The 24,527-nt window shown below is 43.5% G+C and overlaps 1 protein-coding gene across 3 annotated transcripts in view; it reads left to right on the top strand.

Moving 5' to 3' along the window:
• The window catches only part of pleca (plectin a), a 109,841-nt gene extending 88,653 nt beyond the window's left edge, over window positions 1-21,188 (top strand). For 2 of the 3 annotated variants that reach the window (XM_088328538.1, XM_088328536.1), the window contains 10 exons: window positions 106-126; window positions 1,133-1,290; window positions 1,355-1,533; window positions 1,593-1,731; window positions 4,100-4,456; window positions 5,883-5,966; window positions 6,035-6,139; window positions 6,205-6,303; window positions 7,753-11,100; window positions 14,210-21,188. In XM_088328538.1, coding sequence (XP_088184664.1) covers window positions 106-126; window positions 1,133-1,290; window positions 1,355-1,533; window positions 1,593-1,731; window positions 4,100-4,456; window positions 5,883-5,966; window positions 6,035-6,139; window positions 6,205-6,303; window positions 7,753-11,100; window positions 14,210-20,374 — 10,655 coding nt within the window. In that variant the 3' untranslated portion in view covers window positions 20,375-21,188. The remainder of the gene's footprint in view (window positions 1-105; window positions 127-1,132; window positions 1,291-1,354; window positions 1,534-1,592; window positions 1,732-4,099; window positions 4,457-5,882; window positions 5,967-6,034; window positions 6,140-6,204; window positions 6,304-7,752; window positions 11,101-14,209) is intronic. The other variant, XM_088328537.1, reaches the window with a different exon arrangement.
• The last annotated feature ends 3,339 nt before the right edge of the window (window positions 21,189-24,527 follow it).

Below are 24,527 nucleotides of genomic sequence, written 5' to 3'. Positions count from 1 at the left end.
TTCCCACCTTGTGGTTGCTAAGCATCTGGAATGCATTCTAAGACCATAAACATCAATCATGCTTCGTAACTGATGAATAAGTTGTCTGTTGGCTTCAAATTTCAGGTTATGTTCCACTCAAGACAGGTAAGGAGCTTGACTAAGTCTGAGTGTCACACAGTGTGTGGTCCAATTGTGTCCTAGTGTGTTGTTGTTTGCGCTAATCGGAGTGTGTGTCGTCGACCTGTGATTGCCAAGTTCCATTCATGCATTCACTGATTAACCTCACCAATTATCGTCTTCTTCACTGAAATTCCTCCTAACTTGAATGCAAAAGGCCCTCGAAGACCGAGGACCACCTAATCTCGCATGAAGTCAATCAAGGACTTAATTTCTCCCGTTCTTTAATGTGAATGAAGAGCATGTTAAACTACAGTAGACCCCCGGTATATGGCGACCCCACCTTATGACGTTGTCACATTACGGTGTTTTTTCTGCCCCCTCTTTACAGCATTTTCCTGCTATACAACATCAATGATGAATTATTTTGTGTGCCCCATAACTGACAAGTTACAGCTCGAAGATTCCATTCTGCTATTGGTCGACATCATATAAAAAGCTGGTCTGCTATTGGTTTGTGTCATGGCATCATGAAAATCCTGAAATGCTATTGGCTTAACTACTGTCTTTCTCTTAATTTTGCTCGGATTCTTGTGTGATTTGTAATTACTGTAGAGTACCCGTAGTGATTACACAATGGTTTGCTTTGTATGCTTAAGGGAGAAGCAAAAACATGATAACCAGGGAAACGGAGCTCATAGTTCAAGCTGGCAAACGGATCACTACCCTTGTTATGTCGCATGGTCCAAACTTATCGACAATTGGGACTATTACTAAAAATAAGAAGGCGATGAGGCAAGGAACACAACTTGCTGTGGCTTCCAAAACTTGCAGTAATGCTTAAGGGAGAAGCAAAAAATTGATACCCATGGGGACAAAGCTTGCAATTATCAAGAAATACTAAGAAGGCACACGTATCACTACGTTTGCTAAGTTGCATGACCATAACCAATCAACGATCGGGACAATTATTAAAAATAAGAAGGCGATGAAAGCAGGGATATTTTATTGACTTGAATTGTCCTCCCACCAGGAGAGCAGGATGAATCAGTGTGCAGGATTTATCTGACCAAGCTCAAGGATCTCCGCCTGAGGCTGGAGAGCTGCGAGAACCGAACGGTGACGCGACTTCGTCAACTCGCCGAAAAAGAACCACTCAAAGCTTGCGCCCTGAAGACCACCGAACAGATGGTGAGGATCATGATTTAGATTTTGGGTTTCTGACCGCGTCAAGGATTGTGGTTTTTGCGGGCAGAAAGTCCAACACGAGCTCGAAGGATTGAAGAAAGAACTCAACTCCGTCGTGGAAAATGCCGAGGATGTCCTGGCCTCGCCTCAGGTGTCTAGCTCGGCCCCTTTGCTGCGCTCCGAACTGGACAGTGCACAGAAAAAAATGGACCACGTCTACGGTCTTTCGTCCATTTATCTGGACAAGTAAGTCTTGCTAAATTTAGATTTCAGCCACACTAGGTTCTAAAGTTTTTTTGTCTTAGGTTGAAGGCCATCGACATCGTGATCCGAAACACCAACGACGCAGAGGAGACGCTCAAGAGCTACGAAACTCGTTTGCTGGACGTCCACAGAGTCCCGACTCAGGACAAGGAGGCAGAGAGGCAGCAGAACCAAATAAAGGTAATGGACCCAGTTGTGACTCGTTAACTCCTTTTCAATCCTGACGGGATTGCCTTTATTGTCATTGATTACTACGGAGTGGAAAAAATAAGATTTAAAAAATATATTAGGACACACAGGGTAGAGAGCAGCCAATGGTTTTTGGGCTGTGTTGATGACTTTCTGTGGTTCTCCTAAGGGTGTCTGGTGAGGCACAGTCAAATTTACAGTTAAATGAGGCTACATCTTATTCATCATTTGATTGGCAGAGCAAGAAAGCGCTATATAAAGTGTAGCATATAAAAAAAAAGTTTTATCATCTTACCTTATAAAGGAAGTCTTTGCACTGGTTTTAAATAAAAATAAAATAAAAGCATTAAGAGTCATGATTTTTTTCCCACCCAACAAGAATAAATTGACTGGATGGTTTTACTTCCTATTAGCTTACTAATACTATCACTAATTCAATTGTTTGGGTCTCACTATGGCGCCGTGCCATGAGGCAAGCAATGTTTGTGCCTTACTCGTTGTCTACAGATGCTCAGGACAGTAACACTCTACTATACAAATTGCAATAACAATATTCATAAAGTAAAAATTCTGCGATAACTTGGTAATAACATAATAGGTTATTTTACAAACGCATATCAAACTGGTAGCCCTTTGCTCTAATGCTAATAACATAGTAACAACGGGATAGGTGGTTGTTTTACAAATGCATATAAAACTGTTAGCCATTTGTGCTAATTGGTGCCAAAAAACTAGCTAATAAGTGGGTGATCCCTGCTCTAAAATGTAAGTATTACCAGCTCCTTAGTAAATGGTAAATGGTCTGCATTTATATAGCGCTTTAGTGAATGAAGACCTCCCAAAGCGCTTTACAATGTATCTCACACTTACCCATTGACACTTACAGTCTTAAGCAGTCTTGTTTGTTAGACCTAACCTACTTTTTAACAATTGCTTTTTAACTGATCTCCTTTGTTCAACTTGATTCTTTTTACATTTAACCTTGTACAGAACAGCAGACCCCAAGGATACGACAATCCGGCATTACCAAATTTTCACTTTATGGTGTGAAAAAACATGTATTTTCAGCATCCCTTACTGATATTTTCCACGCTTGGGGTTTCTTAGAATGTCAGAGACACACTTTTGACTTAAAAACGGTGCTCTTAAATGCTACTGTGAAAAAAAAAATCTGAATAAATAACATAAATACCATAATATTCCATAATATTATCAATATAATGTGAGAATTCAGCAATATTGACAAAGAAAATCCCCAAATAGTGAAGTTGAATGAGAAAAAAAACAAAAACACTGGGTAAATATAACCAGTTAGTATATTTGGTCATTTTATATTTCCATGACAGGTGAGGCACATCCTCAATTGCCTCCCCTGATTGCATGTCACTGTTGTGCACGACACTGCTGTTAAGTTTTAATTCAATATACTGTAATATCTCGTTTTCTGTGGGACGGCGCTCCAAAAACGTCCTGCGATAGAAACTTTCATTTATTTATTTATCTAATACTTTATCTTGCATTGAAACCCCAAAACAAACCCTATTTACAGTTTTAAGCATTTGTTTAACAACTAGAAGTATCTTCCTCTGCCTTTGGGGCAAAAACGGAGTTGCTCTTTTAACAAAGTGTTTTGTTAAAATGATGGATTTTTGAGAAACTTGAAATGGAAATAGCTTTACGTGGGAGATTGTCAGAATGCAGAACACAATGCACGATAAAAATCTGCGAAGTACGGAAACGACAATCAGTAAACCCCGATACAGCAAGGGATTACTATACTTTTGATTTTATATTTCCATGATGACAGGTGAGGCACAGCTTCACTTGTCTTCCCTGAGTGCAAGTCACTGAAGGCCAATATGTCCTACACTATAGCTCTGTGGCAGGACACCAAAAGTTTGATTTTCCTGAGCAGGTTGTTTTGCCCCCAACAGAAAATAAGAGCTTGCTCAGTCCACTCCACGCATCGGCCCGGTATTGCAGTACCTCCGGGAACGGTGCATTCGCACTAATCACTGCATGGCTCTGTGGCTAGGACCTTGACTCGGCCTCTTGGCTGAGAGCAAGTGTCTCGGCCCCTTGGCTTTGTAGCGTATTATGATTTGACCGATAATTGATAATGGATAATTGATAAAGAATATAGAACAATAAACCTTACAAAATCCCCCTCCGGGAACGGTGCATACGCAATGATCGCAGCAAGGCTTTAGGGCTAGGACCTTAGCTTGGCCTTTTGGCTGAGAGTAAGAGTCCTGGCTCCTGGGCTTTGTAGCGTATTATGAACTGACCGATAACGGATAATGGATAATGGATAAAGACGATAGAACAATAACCCTTAAAATCTCCCCCCCACCCACAGAAAATGAAAACCGAATCTGAAGCCGACCAGGCCGTGTTCGACCGTATGCAAGACGAACTCAAGCGTGCATCGGCCGTCCACGACAAGATGACTCGCGTGCATAGCGAGCGCGACGCCGAGCTGGACCGCTACCGCCACCTAGTGGCAGACCTGCAAGAACGCTGGCGGACAGCCTTGGGTCAGCTGGAGATCCGTAAGCAGGAACTGGAGATGCTCCGACGCCAAATGGGCACCTACCGGGACAGCTACGAGTGGCTAATGTGCTGGTTGATACAAGCTAGGGCACGCCAGGAGGAGATTCAGGCCCTGCCTGTCGGGGACGTAGCTGCGCTGAAAGAGCAGCTAGCTGAGGAGGAGGTACTGACAAAAAATTCCCTCGACACTGGTCCCCAGCTGTGATAAAGAGTAGTTCCTCTGAACCAGTGGTCAGCAACCACCGGGACCAGTATTAGGCCACGGGTCATTTGGTACCATGCCACCCAGACAGAAAAGAAAGTTGGCTTATTTTTGCTTATACAGTAATCCCTCGTTCTTCGCAGGGGTTGCGTTCCATATTTGTTAATGATTTATTTATCACTCAAGAAAAACCCCAATATACAGGCTCAATTATTTGTTTAACAAATAAAGTACTTTATTAACATTTTTTTAAATGAATAATGTTTGTACTGTCAAGTTATAATTTAAAAAATAATTTGCCGCCATCATGTGGACGTTATGGAAAACTGCACTTAACTTCCGGTGCTGCCCTACAGAAACTATATATTTTCCCATTATCAAACTGTTTTTTAAAACGCCAGGGAGCCACTAAGGTTCGCCGAAGACCCGCATGTGGCTCCACAGTAGGTTTAGCAGGTCGACATGTCAAACTTTGTTGGCGATAGAACGCATCTAACTCTGTTTAGCCAATCAGAATAATTTCTGCATTGAACAAAGAAAATCCACAAAGTAGCGAAACCGCAATACAGCAAGGGATTACTGTCCCGTATTTTTTCGTGTTTACATGCATTTTTTAACCCCCCAAAAAACTCTAAACTTTGTGTTGCGCATTACACATGAGGTTTTACGCTAACATTGGACTGCATTTGCTCAGCATTTGTTGCAACGGGAATCAAACCCAAATCGCAGCGGTGAGAGTACCGAATCTTATCAACTAGATCACTAGGAATGTAGATTACATAGAATAAGGCATTAGATAATGTACCGGAGCATTAGTGGAAACAGTTCAGCCAAAACAACATTGTACACATGGTACCGTGAGTAAAATTTGTGTAAATATGAGATAAAATTGAAGGCATTTTCCTATGTCATCTGGATCCCTAGTGGTCTCGTGATTACACAGTGGATTTCGTATTATTATTAATATGAGCATTGTTATCGTTATTATCGCCAATGTTATTATTGGGCTGGGCTGCAAGAATATTATCATACATTAAACCAGTCTGTGGTACACAAAAGCTTAGAGTCTGCAATATTCTACTCAAAGTGTCTTCTCTACGCAGCCAGGGGGGATGCAAAACTATCAAAGAGTGGAATTACTTGTGCACCTTATATATAAGGAATATTGAATGAAATATGGTATTTTTTAAGGTGTGCCTTTTAACATGGTAAACTTTTGTCCAAAAAATACAGTATACGCTGGTAATAACATAGCCCTACGTGATTATCAGTAACCAAAAAGTAGCTCTCGGTTTGTAAAAGGTTGGTGACCACCTGTTCTATAAAAACAAAAACTTGTGAGGTACCCAAAACCGCTAATGCTCCTTTGGTTCTTCAATTCTTACAGAAGCTGCTAGATGAGATAGAGAAGAACAAAGACAAGATGGACAAGTGCCAGAAAAACGCCAAAGACTACATAGACTCCGTCAAGGTCCGTACACGAATATAAAGACTCGTTCGATGTGAAATCCAAAACAAAACTTATGTTTGTCCTTGCAGGATTATGAGCTTCAGCTCCTGACCTACAAAGCCCTGCAGGACCCTCCCGACTCGCCGTTGAAGAAGCCCAAATTGGAGTGCACCTCAGATGATATAATCCAAGAGGCAGGTTTTCACCAATACTCGAAATCCAGAAAAGTCGTCCAACGCTGTTCCTGCCTCTTTTGCAGTACGTGGAACTGAGAACCCGCTACAGCGAGCTCATGACTCTCGTCAGCCAGTACATCATATTTATCACTGACGCACGCCGTCGCCTAGAGAATGATGAGGTAACTGCATTCCAGAATGTGATCAGAAAAGGTGGTGTTTAATAGCAGAAAGCCAATATACAAGCCTTGGTTGTAATACGGTTTTGTTACACTAATAGTCCCCCTCGGATGATTAGAAACCACACGATGTTCCCTTCAATGCTAACTATCCTTTTCACAATAGCCCCCCCCCCATTTGAAAATCTGAAACTATATATAACAGGACGTTCTTTCCAGATGAAGTATGAAGTTAACTGTCTTCTCCACAACATACATAACATGAACATCTTTTCCAGACTTTTTCGGCAAAGTTGACTCTTTTCACCACAATATTACTCCCCTTTATTATTTCAAACTATACTTAACACACAATCCTTTCCAAATGTTTCCTGTAATGTTGACTGTCCTCCCCACAATAGTCCCCCTTTTGATTATTTAAAACAACCAAAATGAGGACTATTGTTGAGAAGTAAGTTAACTTGGTAGAGAACGTTTGGAAAGTGTTACGTTTGTTGGGTGGACCCAAACACAGGAAGGCAGCAAGCAAGACAGGTGTGTTTAAACAAGAGGGTTTTTATTAACAAAATATACAAACAAAGTAACAAACAAAACCGTGAACTAAAAACCAAATAGCCAAAACTGAAAAAAATCGATGTAAAAATGGAAGACAAAATCAAAAAGAGATTGGAAGTGAAAGACAGTGACCTGACAGTCCATGAATAAATTAAAGAAAATGGTTGGTTGAGGAACAGGTTTGTTAGCTGGTCCGTCTGCCTGTTGGCACACTCTTGAGGACAGTGGTGTGCCAAGTCCTGACAGAAAAGGATGTTGCGCTTTATAACTGTCCAGAAGTTCATGCCCAATTGACCGTTTTCTCCACAATATTTCCCTCTTTTGGAAGTTTAAATTGTCACATGGAGGAATATTTTGAAAAAGACTGTCAAATTTGCAGGAAACATCCAAGAAAGGATGTTGTGTTGTATAACTGTCCTTAGGATGCTTGCACAGCTGGAAGTTTGTAACAATAACCTCTTGATGTTGGAGACATATAAACTATTCTACAACCGTAGAAATGCAGGGAATCTAGAACTTAAAATATTCCCATTCTGGTCACCCACCGGCTTTTTTTTTATTGGGTTTACAGGCTAACCCGCTTGCTTGTTTCCCAGACTGTGCCCACATTCCCGTATATCTCTTTTATTACTTTTTTTTCTAAATGCCTATTTCCTATCTGATTTGCCTGCCAATGCTTTGTCACTGTGAATATCAATCTGAGGAAGGCAGGCAAGTAGGTACTAGCCTTGACATTATGGCCTAAGGAAAGGTTCAGAATTTAAATTTGAAAATTAAGCACATAAGTTCTGAAGACATCAACCATGTTTCTGATGTGTAACAGTAAAGCTTATATTGTAGAATCAGCTTTAATTAGGCTGACATTTGAAAGCCCTCACATCTCGTTTACTATTGCAGAGAGCCTCAGAGAAGCTGAAAGAAGCCGAGAGGAAGAGGTTGGCTGAGATCCAGGCCGAGTTGGACAAACAAAAGCAGCTGGCAGAAGCTCACGCTCGGTCGGTGGCCAAGGCAGAAAAAGAGGCCGAGGCTCTCATGCTGAAAATGAAAGAGGAGGCTGGAAAACGACAAGACGTCGCCGTGGGTGCTGAAAAGCAGAAGCAGAACATCCAGCAGGAGTTGCAGCAACTCAAGACTCTGTCCGAGCAGGAGATCAAGACCAAGAGCCTCCAGTTAGAAGAAGCTCTTATAAGCCGGACCAAGATCGAGGAGGAGATCCGCATCATCCGTCTCCAACTGGAGACAACTGTTAAACAAAAAGGAACGGCCGATGTGGAGCTCCAGCAGCTCCGGGAACGAGCCTCCGAAGCGGAAAAACTCCGTAAAGCCGCTCAGGATGAAGCTGAGAGGCTTCGAAAGCAGGTGGCCGACGAAACTCAGAAAAAGAAAAAAGCAGAAGACGAGCTGAAGCGCAAAGCTGAGACAGAGCGGGAAGCCTCCAAGCAGAAGCAGAAGGCCCTGGATGACTTACAGAAGTTTAAGATGCAAGCGGAGGAGGCCGAGAGGCGCCTGAAACAAGCTGAGGAGGAGAAACTCAGGCAGGTTAGGGTTGTGGAGGAGGTGGCCCAAAAGAGTGCTGCCGCCCAGTTGCAGACCACCTCCATGTCCTTCACCGAAAAAGCCACTAAACTCGAAGAGTCCCTCAAGAAAGAGCAGGGCACCGTCCTCCAATTGCAGGAGGAAGCTGAGAAACTCCGCAAACAGCAAGAGGAGGCCATCAAAGCTCGGGAACTTGCAGAGAAAGAGCTGGAGACATGGAGACAAAAGGCCAACGAGGCTCTACGCTTGAGGTTGGCAGCTGAGGAGGAAGCACAAAGGAAGAGTCAGGCCCAGGCAGAAGCAGAGAGGCAGAAAGCCGAAGCTGAACGTGACGCAAAGAAAAAAGCCAAAGCTGAAGAAGCCGCCTTGAAACAGAAAGAAAACGCAGAGAAGGAGCTAGACAAACAAAGGACTTTCGCTGAGCAGATTGCGCAGCAGAAACTGTCCGCCGAGCAAGAATGCATCCAATTAAAAGCTGATTTTGAACACGCTGAACAACAAAGAAGCCTCCTTGATAACGAGCTGCAGCGTCTAAAAAACGAAGTCAACGCCGCCGAGAACCAGAGAAAAAAGCTTGAGGTAGAGCTGGCCAAGGTCCGAGGCGAAATGGACACTCTTCTCCAGATGAAGACCAAAGCAGAGAAAGAGACACTGTCTACGACAGAGAAAACCAAACAGCTTCTGGAGTCCGAAGTCCTTAAAATGAAGCAACTGGCGGACGAAGCGGCCAGGTTGAGGTCCGTTGCAGAGGAGGCCAAGAAGCAAAGGCAGCTGGCTGAAGACGAGGCCTCCAAACAGCGAGCTGAAGCCGAAAAAATCCTCAAGGAGAAATTGGCCGCCATCAACGAGGCCACCCATCTCAAGACTAAAGCGGAGATCGCCCTCAAAGCCAAAGAGGCTGAGAATGAAAGACTGAAAAGACAAGCTGAGGACGAAGCTTACCAAAGAAAACTTCTTGAGGATCAGGCTGCCCAACACAAACAAGACATAACCGAAAAAATGCACCATCTTCAGAGCTCGTCCGACTCCGAACTGGAACGCCAAAAAAACATAATTGAGGAAACTGTCCGACAACGGAAAGTGGTGGAAGAAGAAATCCACATTATCAGGATCAACTTTGAAAAAGCCTCAAAGGAAAAATCCAATTTGGAAAATGAATTACAGAAGCTAAAACAAGTTGCCGACGACACACAAAAGAGCAAAATCAAAGCGGAGAAAGAAGCTGAGACGCTGAAGAAACTTGCCTCTGACGAGGAAAAAAAGCGTAAGGAAGCTGAGGAGAAACTTAGGAAAATCTCGGCAGCTGAAGAAGAAGCGGCACGCCAATGCAAAGTGGCCCAAGAGGAAGTACAACATCTGAAAAAGAAGGCAGCAGACGCCAACGAGCAACGGGAGAAAGCCGAGAATGACGCCAAGCGACAAGTGATCCTAGCCAGTGAAGCTTCTCAGAAATGTAGCATCGCTGAGCAAAAGGCTCAGGAAGTCCTCACCAAGAACAAAGCCGGCGATCAGGCACAGGAAAAACTCAAGTCAGAATTCGAAAATGCGCAAAAACTCGCGCGGCAAGCTGAAAAAGCCAAAGAGAAAGCTGAAAAAGAGGCGATACTGCTGCGACAGAAAGCTGAAGAGGCTGAGAAGCTGAAAAAAATAGCTGAGGATGAAGCTGCCAGACAGGCTAAGGCTCAGAAGGATGCAGAAAAACTGAGGAAAGACGCCGAGAAGGAAGCTGCTAAGCGAGCTGAAGCTGAGGCCGCCGCCCTAAAACAGAAAAAACAAGCTGATGAAGAAATGAATAAGCACAAGAAGGAAGCTGAGCAGGCAATTAAGCAGAAATCGATTGTAGAGAAGGAACTCTTCACAATAAAACTGCAGCTGGAAGAAACCGACAAGCAGAAACTCGTCCTGGACAAAGAGCTCCAGAGAGTCAAAACTGAAGTTGATGATGCCGTCAATCAAAAATCACAGGTCGAAGATGAACTCTTTAAAGTTCGGATCCAAATGGAGGAACTTCTCAAACTTAAGATCCAAATCGAAAGCGAAAATAAACGTTTAATGCAAAAGGACAAAGAAAACACCAAAAAACTCTTGGCGGATGAAGCTGAGAAGATGAAACTTCTTGCTGAGGAAGCAGCCCGACTTAGTGCAGAAGCCGAGGAAGCCTCCAAACTCAGAAAAAACGTGGAGTCCGACCTGGCCCAGCAGAGGGCGCTTGCAGAGAAAATGCTAAAGGAGAAAATCCAAGCCATCCAGGAAGCTAGCAGGTTGAAAGCCGAGGCGGAGGATCTCCAGAAACTGAAAAACGAAGCACAGGAGGCCGCCAAGAAACTCTTGGAGGACAAACGGCAAATCCAGCAGCAGTTGGACAAGGAAACGGAAGGATTTCAAAAATCTCTGGAGGCGGAACAGAAGAGGAAGCAGGAAGCGTCAGCTGAGGCGGAGAAGCTAAAGCTCATGGTCAAAGAGCTCAGTGATGCACAAGCTAAAGCTCAGAAAGAAGCCGAGACATTCAAGAAGCAAGCGGAAGAAGCTAAAGCTCGTCTGGAGGACTCGCGACAAAAAGTGACGGAGACGGTGGTGCAAAAATTAGAGACTCAGAGGCTGCAGAGCACCAAAGAAGCTGACGAACTCAAAAAAGCCATCACTGACCTTGAGAAAGAGAGGGAAAGACTCAGAAGGGAGACGGAGGAGCTTCAGAAAAAATCCAAAGAGGTAAGGAAAAGGAGGTATGCCGTTTAGTATGTACAGTAGACCCCGGGGTATACGACATGAATCAGTTGTGACTTCCAACTACAGTGCATCCGGAAAGTATTCACAGCGCTTCACTTTTTCCACATTTTGTTATGTTACAGCCTCATTCCTAATTGTATTAATTTAATCTCTTATTTCAAAATTCTACACAAAATACTCCATTATGACAATGTGAAAAAGTTTTTTTTTTTACTTTTTTTGAATTTATTAAAAATAGAAAACTAAGAAATCACATTTACATAAGTATTCAGAGCCTTTGCCATGAAGCTCAAAATTGAGCTCAGGTGCATCTTTTTTCCACTGATCATCCGTGAGATCTTTCTACAGCTTAATTGGAGTCCACCTGCAGTAAATTCAGTTGATTGGACATGATTTAGAAAGGCACACTCATGTCTATATAAGGTCCCACAGTTGAGTGTGCATGTCAGAGCACAAACACCAAGCATGAAGTCAAAAGAACTGTCTGTAGACCTGCGAGACAGGATTGTCTTGAGGCACAAATCTGGGGAAGGATACAGAAAAAATTCTGCTGCTTTGAAGGTCCCAATGAGCACAGTGCCCTCCATTATTCGTAAATGGAAGACATTTGGAACCACCAGGACTCTTCCTGGAGCTGGCCGGCCTTCTAAACTGAGCGATCGGGGAAGAAGGGCTTTATTTAGGGAGGTGACCAAGAACCCGATGGTCACTCTGTCAGAGCTCCAGCGTTCCTCTGTGGAGAGAGGAGAGCCTTCCAGCAGGACAACCATCTCTGCAGCAACCCACCAATCAGGCCTGTATGGTAGAGTGGCCAGACGAAAGCCACTCCTTAGTAAAAGGAACATGGAAGCCCGTCTGGAATTTGCCATAAAGCACCTGAATGACTCTCAGACCATGAGAAACAAAATTCTCTGGTCTGATGAGACATAGATTGAACTCTTTGGTGTGAATGCCAGGCGCCATGTTTGGAGGAAACCAGGCACCGCTCATCACCAGGCCAATACCATCCCTACAGTGAAGCATGGTGGTGGCAGCATCATGCTGTGGGGATGTTTTTCAGCAGCAGGAACTGGCAGACTAGTCAGGATAGAAGGAAAAATGAATGCAGCTATATATAGAGATATCCTGGATGAAAACCTGCTCCAGAGCGCTCTTGACCTCAGGTTGGGGCGAAGGTTCATTTTTCAGCAGGACAACGACCCAAAGCACACAGCCAAGATCTCAAAAGATTGGCTTCAGAACCACTCCGTGAATGTCCTGGAGTGGCCCAGCCAGAGTCCAGACTTGAATCCGATCGAACATCCCTGGAGAGATCTGAAAATGGCTGTGCACAAACGTCTCCCATCCAACCTGATTGAGCTTGAGACTTATTGCAAAGAAGAATGGGCAAAACTGCCTAAAGATAGGCGTGCTAAACTTGTGGGATCATATTCGAAAAGACTTGAGGCTGTATTTGCTGCCAAAGGTGGATCAACAAAGTATTAAGCAAAGGCTGTTAATACTTATGTAAATGTGATTTCTTAGTTTTCTATTTTTAATAAATTCAAAAAAAGTAAAAAAAAAAAAAACTTTTTCACATTGTCATAATGGAGTATTTTGTGTAGAATTTTGAGCTAAGAGATTAAATTAATACAATTTGGAATGAGGCTATAACATAACAAAATGTGGAAAAAGCGAAGCGCTGTGAATACATTCCGGATGCACCGTATAAGGATTGTCATGCCCCTTAGAAAGGCAGCCATTCGTGTGCATTCTTGGAATCTATGTATTGATAATCGCAAGCTCCGTTCACATGGTTATCATCTTTTTGCCTCTCTGTTTGGCATCACTGCAAGCCGTGGGACACATAGCGAATAAATACATTATAGTATCGTCAATGGGTTACAACCATGCAACTTAGCGAGGGTAGCGATCGTGTGCCTTCTTTATATTATAATCGCAGGCGACGGGACAAAAAAATACAGTATTGAATCACCTCTTCATAAGTTCAATAAGAAGCTCACAATATTCTGAAATGAACGGAAAAACAGAAAGACACTGTGCGAAGTAGTTTAGCCAATAGCAGAACATTAATTTATTTGACATTGATTAAATCAGACCAATAGCATTTTAAAAACTCGCCATACGCACACATACTTCAACGTTTTTGGGCAAAGAAATAATTTGTTATTTATGTCGTAAAGTGAGGAAAATGCTGTGAACCGGGGCCGCACATCCTATCCCACACCGTAAAGTGAAAAAGTTGTTTGGTGTGTCGCCGTATCATGGGGGTGTATTGGAAAAGAAAGTAAATTAAGATTTCTCCTGTATTTTACGGCATTCGCCTATGAAATGTTTTGGATTTTCTAACTTTTTTAATGATAACTTCGCTCTTTTAGCTTTAATTTAATGCGCATTTGGTCAGGTGCGCTTTATACATAATTTTTCTTTTGTATGTTTAAGGTTTATCTAAGTATAAGTAACCTGTATTGTTTTGTACTAAAAAATAAATATTTCATAAAATGATATGCTCTATAAAGATAAATAAAGTTAAGTTTGACTTACTTCTGGAAGATGAGGTTCAAGAGGTCCGAAAAAAAGCGATCCAACCATTTTTAACCGCATCAAGCTTTCTTATTCCACTTTCGTTTCAAAAGAAACGGCTCGACTCTTCTTTAAAATAACACCAACCATATTGAATGGATTCACGGGATATTAAACAACAAAAACGTCAAAGTTCTTAGCGTGTTAGCGATACAGTACACGTTGTTATGATTACACACGAACCAGGAAGTAGAAGCTGTATTTATTCTTTGGTGTGGATGCTGGGTGACCTCTCACAGCGCCAGGCGGTGGGAAGAAGCAATACAGTACTGTCCTCTACTCTGAAAAATGTGCACATAATACAAAATCTAACTTCCAGCAATGTCCGGATAATTATCGACATCCCGTAAAAAATCGTATCTGGCGTCTGGAATCAGGTAAACCTCATAGTCCGTAGAATATGGTAATTTACAGATTTCACCTATCACAGGTTCTTTTCAGAACCGCGATAAACGAGGGCTTATTGTACACAGTTTTTTAAACTGTATTTTTTCTTGTTTTTCATTAGATGGCCATCGCCCAAAAAGAGGAAATCGAGCAACAGAAAGTCATCCTCCAAAAGACCTTCATTACTGAGAAAGAAGTGCTGTTGAAAAGAGAGCGGGAAGTCGAAGATGAGAAGAAGCAGCTGGAAAAACAACTCAAGGACGAAGTGAGCCGAGCCAAGGCGCTTAAAGATGAACAAGAACGTCAGCGCGAGTTGATGGAGGAGGAGAGGAACAAGCTAAAGGAGATCATGGACGAGGCCTTGAGGAAGCAGAAGGCAGCCGAGGAGGAGATGAAGAAGAGACAGAATGAAATGGAAGTGCTGGAAAAGAAACGGAGCGAGCAAGGGAAACAGTTGGGAGAGGAGAACAAAAAACTGAGGGAAAAACTTGAAGAAAGTGCATTAAAACTGAAAGAAACCGAAGTCCAGATGGAGAAGGACTCCAAGGAACAATTAGTTTCCTCCACTGTGTCCATCACAACTCAAAGTGTTTACAACGGCTCAGAGGTTGACGGCAGGAAGAAAGATTCACCTTGGGCTTTCGACGGAATTCGAGACAAAGTCCCTGCTGAAAGACTTCTTGACATTGGTGTCCTTCCCAAGAAGGAGTTTGAAAAACTGAAGAAGGGGAAAGTCTCAGTTCAAGACCTCGCAAAGACTGACAAAATCCAGTCTTGTCTCAAAGGGCAGAGCTGCATCGGTGGCATATCGACTCCTTCAAAGGACACAGTCAGTGTCTACCAGGCCATGAAAGATGATAAAATCACACCTAATATGGCCACCATACTCCTGGAAGCTCAGGCAGCTTCTGGTTTTCTTGTAGATCCTGTTAAAAACAAACTCCTCACTGTGGACCAGGCTGTCAAGGAAAGGCTGATTGGTCCTGAACTTCATGACAGAATGCTCTCTGCAGAACGAGCAGCCGTCGGCTTCAAAGACCCTTACACTGGAGATAAAATCTCCCTTTTCGAAGCCATGATGAAAGGTTTGATTGAGAAGGACCAGGCCGCCAAGCTCCTTGATGTGCAGCTTGCAACCGGAGGGATCATCGACCCCGTTAACAGCCACAGAGTCCCGCTGCAGACCGCCTACAAGCAGGGACAATTTGACATTGAAATGAATAAGCAAATGCCAGACTTCAAGTTGTTTGTGGAACCCAGCACTCAGGAACCACTCACTTATAAACAGCTGCTGGATAAATGCAGCAAAGATCCCGAGTCAGGCTTGATGATATTACCCGTGACGGAACAAGCCAGATTAAGTCCGAGAACCTACACTGATGCTGAGATGAAAGAAGTCTTGAGCAAGTCCAACGTGGACGTTCCCTTTGGCAGATTCAAAGGGAAGACCGTCACTATTTGGGAAGTCATCAACTCTGAGTATTTCACTGAAGACCAGCGAAGAGAATTGATCCGCCAATACAAGACTGGCAAAATAACTGTGGAGAAGATAATCAAAATCGTTATCACTGTTGTAGAGGACAAGGAGAAGAACAACGGAAACATGTTGGAAGGCCTCAGAGCTCCTGTGCCGGCTAGTGAACTTCTGGAGACCAAGGTCATTAATAAAGATGTATTCAACAAGCTAAGCAAAGGCAAAATTGCCATTAAAGAGATATCAGAGATGGAACCTGTGAAGAAAGCGCTTCGAGGAACACCAGGCATTGCTGGTCTCTTTAATGAACTGACCAAGGAGAAAATGCCTTTCTATCAAGCAATGAAGAAAGAACTTCTCTCACCAGAGACCGCCATAAATCTCCTCGAGGCTCAAGCTGCTACAGGTTTCATAATCGATCCCATCAAGAACGAGAGGATGCCTGTCGATGAGGCCGTCAAGTCAGGGTTGGTAGGCCCTGAACTCCATGAACGACTTCTATCAGCTGAGAGAGCAGTCAGCGGGTTTAGGGATCCTTACACTGGGAAGAAGGTCTCTTTGTTTGAAGCCATGAATAAAGGTCTCATCAAAAAGGATAACGGTATCCGTCTGTTAGAAGCACAGCTATCAACAGGGGGTATTATCGACCCTGTTAAAAGCTACCGACTTCCGCACGAGGTCGCCTGCAAACGCGGATACCTGGACGAGGAAACCAGCACCAATCTTACCAAAACCAGCACCGGGACAAAGGTTTTCAACGATCCAAACACACAGGACTCCGCTACCTACTCACAACTGTTGAAGAAATGCATCCCTGACAATGAAACCGGACTCCCCTTGATCCCTCTCTCCAAGAAGGCTACAAAGCCTAAAGAGGGACAAACAATTGCAGAATCCAACACCAAAGAGGTCTTGACCCAGAGCACTGTGGAACTGGACTATGGACCTTTCAAAGGCAGAAAAGTCACAATCTGGGAAATTATCACTTCAGAGTACATCACAGAGGAGAAGAGACTGGAACTCATTCGCCAGTACCAAACAGGCCATGTCACGATAGAAAAGTTAATCAAAATTGTGATGACCATCGTGAAGGAAGAAGAGACTCAGGAGAAAGAAAAACTCTGCTTTGAAGGACTTCGAGAACAAGTTCCTGCTAGCGCATTGATGGACGCCAACATCATCGACAAGGCCACGCTTGAACAGCTCCAGCAGGGCACAAAGACTCCTCAGGAAGTGAGTGCGGACGAAAAAGTCCGGAAGTACTTGCTCGGCACAGAGCGCATCGATGGCATTACAGTAGAAGGAACAAAAGAAAGGTTTAGCATTTATCAAGCAATGAAAAATAACCTTCTGCAGCCCACCACTGGTCTTGCACTGCTAGAAGCCCAAGCAGGAACCGGTTTCATTACCGACCCTGTCAAGAACATGAAATATTCCGTGGACGACAGTGTCAAAGCCGGAGCTGTTGGCCCGGAACTTCACGAGAAACTTCTCTCGGCTGAAAAAGCAGTGACAGGATACAGAGATCCATACACGGGCAACAAAATTTCTCTGTTCCAAGCCATGAAAAAAGAGCTGGTCCTGCGGGAGCACGCCATCCCTCTTTTGGAGGCTCAGCTGTCAACTGGTGGCATCATTGATCCCGTCGGTAGCCATCGAGTTCCCACCGATGTCGCTGTCCAACGTGGATTTTTAACCCAAAAAATGGCCACATCCTTAAACAAACCCACAGGTGATCTCCAGTGCTTTACCAATCCTAACACCAAAGAAAGTGTCACCTACAAACAACTTCTAGAAAAATGTGTCACAGATCCCAATTCAGGTCTGTGCTACCTGCCACTCTCCAAACCTGAAGTGGCTCCTCCAATGGAAAAGTCCTATGAGTACACAGAAGAGCAAGCACAGACAGAGCTAGCAAACACTCAGATTGAGATCCCACATAAGAGCTTTGAAGGTAAGAGCATGACCATCTGGGAAATCATGAACTCAAACATGCTTCCTGAAGAGGAAAGACGCCATCTCATGGAGCAGTATCGCTTGGGTACGATCACCAAAGATAGGATGTTGGTCATCATCATCGAAATAATTGAGCAAAGGGAGTCCGAAAAGGCCCAGCAGGGCTTGTCCTGCGACATTATCAGAAAAAGAATCACAATTGAGGAACTTTACAGTGCTCGGATTATCGATTTGAAGACTTACAACCTCTTAAAGCAGGAAAAAATGACTATCAGTGAGATCATGGCCATGCCGTCTGTCAAACAGTACCTCTTTGGAACCGGTTCTATTGCTGGGATTATGTCTGACACCCCTAGCAGAGTCAGCATCTACCAAGCCATGAAAAACGGCAAAATCAAACCTGAAGTTGCTTTGACGCTCCTGGAGGCCCAAGCGGCAACAGGTTTCATCATCGATCCGGTAAAAGACCAACTTCTAACAGTGGACGAAGCGGTCCGCAAAGGAATCGTGGGGCCCGAACTCCACGACAAACTTCTCTCTGCTGAGAGAGCCGTGACAGGCTACAAGGATCCCTACACCGGGAAAGTGATTTCACTTTTCCAGGCAATGAAGAAAGATCTTGTTCCTGAGGATTATGCTTTGAGGCTCCTGGAAGCTCAGTTTGCCACCGGTGGGTTGATGGATCCTGAATACTATTTCCGCCTGCCCCAGGACATTGCCATGCAGCGGGGCTACATTAACAAAGAGACACTGGACAGAATATCCGATCCTGCCTCCAACATACAAGGTTACACAGACCCCACAACGGACGAGAACCTTTCCTACGCTCACCTGCTAAAAAGATGTCGGCTGGACAAAGAGTCTGGACTAAAGCTGCTGTCCCTAGCGGATAGGAAACTTCTTTTTAAGGGCCTCAGGAAGCAAATCACCGTGGATGAGCTTCTCCGTTCTCAAATTATCGATCAAAAGATGTACAATGAACTCACTCAGGGCACCGTGAGTGTAGAAGAAGTCAGCAGGGATCTGAAGAAGTACCTCGAAGGTGTCAGCTGCATTGCTGGGGTCTTTGTGGAATCTACCAAAGACCGCTTGTCCATCTATCAAGCTATGAAGAAGAACATGATCAGACCGGGAACTGCGTTTGAGCTTCTCGAGGCGCAGGCTGCCACGGGATACATAATCGACCCCATTAAAAACTTAAAACTGAATGTCAACGAAGCCGTTAAGATGGGGGTGGTGGGTCCAGAGTTTAAAGACAAACTCCTTTCGGCTGAGCGGGCCGTCACAGGCTACCGGGATCCCTATTCCGGCAAGGTCATCTCGCTGTTCCAGGCCATGAAAAATGACTTGATTCTAAAAGACCACGGCATCCGCCTGCTAGAAGCTCAGATCGCCACAGGCGGTATCATTGACCCACAGGAGAGTCATCGCCTGCCGGTGGAAGCGGCGTACGAACGTGGCCTCTTTGATGAAGAAATGAACCAAATTCTCACTGACCCTTCTGATGACACCAAGGGCTTTTTTGACCCCAACACAGAAGAAAACCTCACCTACCTCCAGCTCATGGAGCGATGCATGACAGACCCACAAACAGGACTTGCGCTCCTAATGCTGAAGGAAAAGAAGCGTGAGAGAAAGACTTCCTCCAAGTCATCAGTTCGCAAACGCAGAGTTGTTATTGTCGATCCGGAGACCGGCAAAGAGATGTCGGTGTACGAGGCCTACCAGAAAGGGCTCATCGACCACCAGACCTATTTGGAGTTGGCGGAGCAAGAATGCGAATGGGAAGAGATCACCAGCACCTCGTCGGACGGGGTCGTCAAGTCAAAGATCATTGATAGGAGGTCTGGTCGACAGTACGACATCGATGACGCCATTTCAAGCGGACTGATTGAGAAATCTGCTCTGGACCAGTACCGAGCCGGGAATCTATCCATCACCGAGTTTGCTGACATGCTATCTGGTAATTCCAGTGGAGTTAGGTCACGGTCCTCTTCCTTCGGATCCACTTCCTCTTACACCTCAAGTCCGATGCCTTCCATAAAGACGCCTCCCGTCACATGGAACGACCCCACAGAAGAAAGTGGTCCTGTTGCTGGAATCCTGGACACAGAAACCCTAGAGAAGGTGTCCATTACTGAGGCAATTCACAGAAACCTTGTGGACAACATCACTGGTCAGAGGCTACTTGAGGCTCAGGCCTGTACAGGAGGGATCATCGATCCAAACACTGGTGAAAAATTCTCTGTCACAGACGCCGTGAACAAAGGACTCGTGGACAAGATCATGGTGGACAGGATCAGCCTTGCGCAGAAGGCCTGTAATGGATTCGAGGACCCTCGAACCAAAACCAAAATGTCTGCAGCTCAGGCCCTCAAGAAAGGCTGGTTGTACTACGAGGCAGGCCAGCGGTTCCTGGAAGTTCAATACCTGACAGGGGGTTTAATTGAACCCGACGTCACCGGCAGAGTCTTGTTGGATGATGCCTTGAAAAAGGGCACCTTGGACACTCGCACTGCCCAAAAGCTCCGGGAAGTCAACACCCACTCCAAGTACCTTACCTGCCCCAAGACTAAACTTAAAATCTCCTACAAAGACGCGCTGGAGAGGAGCATGATCGAGGAGGGAACTGGTCTAAGGCTCCTGGAAGCGTCCGCCCAGTCCAGTAAAGGCCTCTATAGCCCCTACAGCATCAGTGGATCAGGCTCGGCAACGGGCTCCCGCTCAGGCTCCAGAACTGGTTCCAGGTCTGGCTCCAGAAGAGGAAGCTTTGACGCGACTGGGTCCAGTTTCACCACCACCACCTTCTCATCCTCAACCTCGTTCAGTTCTCCCAGTTACGGCCGGCGGTATTGAAGATCTGCTATGAGACACCGAGATGCCTAACACTACCAAGCTGCTGCCCTGCATGTGTTTCTCTGAAAATCATGGACAATCATGGACTGTTATATTTGGTTCCTCTGTGTACATTTTGTTGTATCGTTTAATCGCTTTCGCTTTAGAACCGATCCTCAGCTATCAAGCCTTTTGAATGTCGACTAGTACGTAAGGACACAATAGTACGCAATGTCTCGTTCCTTCGCTCTGAGTTCCCGCCTTTCTAGATACCCCGTCTTCCAGAATCCTGCACCTGGATTTTAACTGTAGCCCGGAACTTATGCAAAAGTCACTCACGCGAATGCTAGAAACCTTCGAAGTGCCTGCAAAAAACTCAAGAAGACAATGTTTTGGTTTTGACGCTTGCATGACTGAACTACCAGAACCCCATCAGGTTTTTCTCATAGTTAGCGGATTTTCGCAAATGGCAGGGGTTTTGGACCCAATTATCCGTGATAAACGAGGGATTACAGTACACACTACAGCTAAAAGCCATTACCAGATTAGATCTTCTATTTAGTTCAACCTCTGTTTTTATTTCTTCTTTTGTAAAACAAACTTATATACGTTTATTTTCATACATCTTATAGTTCTGAGTTGCATGGTAATCTTACTAACTTTGGGGAGAATCAATCGGATCCTTGGAATCATTTGATGTAACATTATGATGATGCACCGAAAGGGTTTGAGGAATATATTTTAATGTGTGGTGTATTTATATATAAAAACCCGCTCAAAATGAATTAGAGTTGTAACACCCTCGCTCTGTAAATAAACAAGGACGTATGAAGCACTTGGAGACTCTGTGACGATCTTTCGGGAACTGAAAATCCGAGGGACTGACTAGTTCTGGGTCCACCTAAACTTTAGGTTAAAAGAACTGAACCTGGACCAGTGAAATTGTTTCAAAACCTTGGATCTGGTAAATATCAGGAAACTTGTTTAAGTTTTTCTTTAACACGTCTAGTTTTAAGGTCTAAAGACCAAAGTAAACATAGAACTGATACTGCAAAAAAAAGTGGTATGGAAGCTTTTGATTTACAAGACTGCCTGGTACGAAAGTATACCCAGAACTGATACTGCTAGAAAAAAAGGGGGATCAAATCTTCAGAAAAGAAGGTCTGAATAATGGTACAGCTGTAGACCTAGAACTGATAGTATTTTTGGAAAGTCTGAAGACTCCCTTGTATAAAAGTAAACTTAAATTACCGGTAATACTTTTAGAAAAAGGGGCATAGAAACTTAAGACTGTAATGTCTGAAAACTGCCTTGTACAAGAGTAGACCTAGATATGAAACTGCTCAAAAAAAGGAAACCTTAAATCTGAACGGTTGGTCTTCCTTTAATTCAATTAATTGTCTGTGTCTGGAAAAGTCACAAGTGAGTGTTAGACGTCGTTCAAGTTGCAACCCCTCTTTCTTTGGGTTATTTCAAAAGCTAAATAATTTAAAGATCTCTGTATACATGAAAAGTAACTCATGATCTAGAATTTGGAGGTTTTTCTCTTTTTGCGATGCTTAGAACATAAATCTGAATCACAAGATGTTCTGAAAAACACATTGTAGCCCTCCATTTTGAGTTTCTTGCTTTCTTGGCCCATGAAGACATGGTTCTAAATGTCCAGGTCCACTTTACTCAGGATTTCAAGATTCTTATTGTCTTATGGGCAGAGATCAGATAAATCCTGTTGGTGTTGAAAAAGAAAATTAAGGGTATCTAGATTATAGTTTGATGACAAAAAAACGTACGAATACAGCAAAGACCTGGATTAGGGAGGTTTTGATGACGAAAACCTTTAGGACACCTCTGGGCCTTGTATAAAATGGGGTTGGATATCCAAAACCTTTAGAATTCCTCAAGGCCTTGGATTAGGGAGGGTTTTATTACAAAAAACCATTACACCTACGATCTTAATTATGGAGGGTTTGATGAAGAAAACCTTTAGAATCCCATTAATAACCTTAATTATGATAGGTTTGATGATTAAATCTTTTTTTGTATCTTGTGGCACTGGATTAGGGTGGGTTCAATTACGAAAAATTTCAGGATACCTCAAGGACCCGGATTAGGCATGGTTTGATGAAAAAAACCCTATAGGGGACACCTCAATGACCTGAAATAGGTATGGTTTGATGACAAAAACCTTTAGGATACCTCGAGGTCTTGTATTAGAGGGGATTTGATGAGGCAAACCTTTAGGAGGCCTAGGATTAGAAAGGGTTTTATCACATAAACTTTACATCTACAACCTTGATTATTGAGGGTTTGATGACGAAAAACTTTGGGACTCCTGAAAAATCTGGATTAGGGAAGGTTCGACGATGAAATATAGTTTAATACCTTGTGACCCCAGAATAGGGAGGGTTTCCATGACAAAAACTTTCAGGATACCTCAAGGACCTGGATTAGGCAATGTTTGATGACAAAAACCCCTAGAATATCTCAGGGACCTTAAACAAGGAAACTTTGACCGACTTTTTTCCTTTCTGGAGCTAGATTTGACCCAAAACAAAAGACGGAAGCAGGCACTGATCCAAAATGAGATCATTTGGCCTCGGCCCAGGTCCGCACAAATGAAGTCCTTCCTTTTTTGGGGTTGAAAAACCTGTGAGACAAGAATCCAGACACATCACCCAACAAATTTGTATTTTCGTTGACCCTCTTTTAAATCCTGTTGACAAAACGCAAATAAAAAAACAACCCTGAAATTTTCCCTTGACTTGAACCGGGCGTGAAGTCGATTAAAACCTGTCCGGTCTTGGTATTCTGGCTTCTTTGGCGATTGAACTTTTAAAACTGACTTTGAACTCCGGGGGCTGTTTTTTAAGTGACGAGGTAAGCCTTTGTGGTTTTTAGTGCACACACAGACCAGGATTATCCCCCCTCCCTGGAAAGGGCTCGCCCACGCGTAATATGCAAGTTGTAATCGGCGCAAAGCCGTAGACTCGAGAACTGGGTGCGGTTCTGACACTGGCTGACAATGGTAACGCCGCCGTTCGCATTCCTGCCTGGGGAACGTTGGGAGGGAGCAGGACATTTTTAACAGTGTTGTAATACTGTCAGACACCACATTTTTTCCAAAAAGATAAAAAGCTGAACCAGATACTGAGTGATATTGATTATAGAACTAGGTCCTTTAACCCCAAAAAATGAAAATTCCCTATTCGATTTTTTGGTGTACTTTTTATTATTTTACTATTTTTACTTCCTTTTTTTGTAAATGAACATTAAAATATTAGATGACTGAATTAAATTGTTTAATTTACAGTACATGACCTTAATATGTATAATTTTTATACATTCAATTATTTGTTTCAATTTTTGAATACAATTTACAGGAAATTATAGTAAATACTTCAGTTGATTTTATATGATTGATTTGTATAATTTAATAATAATACGTTATTAAATTTATTGAATACAGAATGTCACAAAAGTGAGTACACCCCTCACATTTTTGCAGATTTCATCATAATGTTTAGTTGAACAACACTGAAGAAACATCGATTTGACACAATGAAAGGTAGTCTGTGTAAAGCTTAGGTATCACTGTAAATTTATTTCAAAGCCATTAGTAGCTATAAACCCCTGGTAACAAAAGTGAGTACACCCTTAAGGAGAAGTTCAATATTTTGTGTGGCCACCAGGATTTTGCAGAACCACTTTAATCCTCCTGGCCATGGATTTCACCAGAGCCCCACAAATGGCAACTGGAATGCTCTTCCACTCCTCCATGACAATGTGACTGAGCTGGGGGATATTCAAGATCTTGTGCTTATCCATTTTCTGCTTGAGGATTCCCCCAAAAATGTCCTGGAGACCTGCATGGCCAGTCCATCCCCTTTACCCTTGGCCACTTTAGAAAAGCTTTGGTCATTTTAGAATTGCATTTGGGGTCATTGTCAGGATGCAATATTGCTGGCGACCCAGTTTCTGGAGGGAGGGGATCATTCTCCGCTCCAGTATTCCATAGTACATTATTGAGTTTGTGTTTCCCTTAATTAAATGCAACTCCCCAATTCCAGTGGCACTCATGCAGCCCCAAACTATGACATTCCCAACACCATGCTTGACTTTAAGCACGACACAAAAATGTTTGTACTCCTCACCATTTGAGCCCCCCAAAAACTAT

The sequence above is a fragment of the Urocampus carinirostris genome, chromosome 2, assembly GCF_059441175.1.
Source record: "Urocampus carinirostris isolate Australia breed hairy pipefish chromosome 2, RoL_Ucar_1.0, whole genome shotgun sequence".
Classification (NCBI taxonomy): domain Eukaryota; kingdom Metazoa; phylum Chordata; class Actinopteri; order Syngnathiformes; family Syngnathidae; genus Urocampus; species Urocampus carinirostris.
The sequence above is the reverse complement of the archived record's forward strand: the minus strand, read 5'-3'. Positions and strand labels throughout refer to the sequence as shown.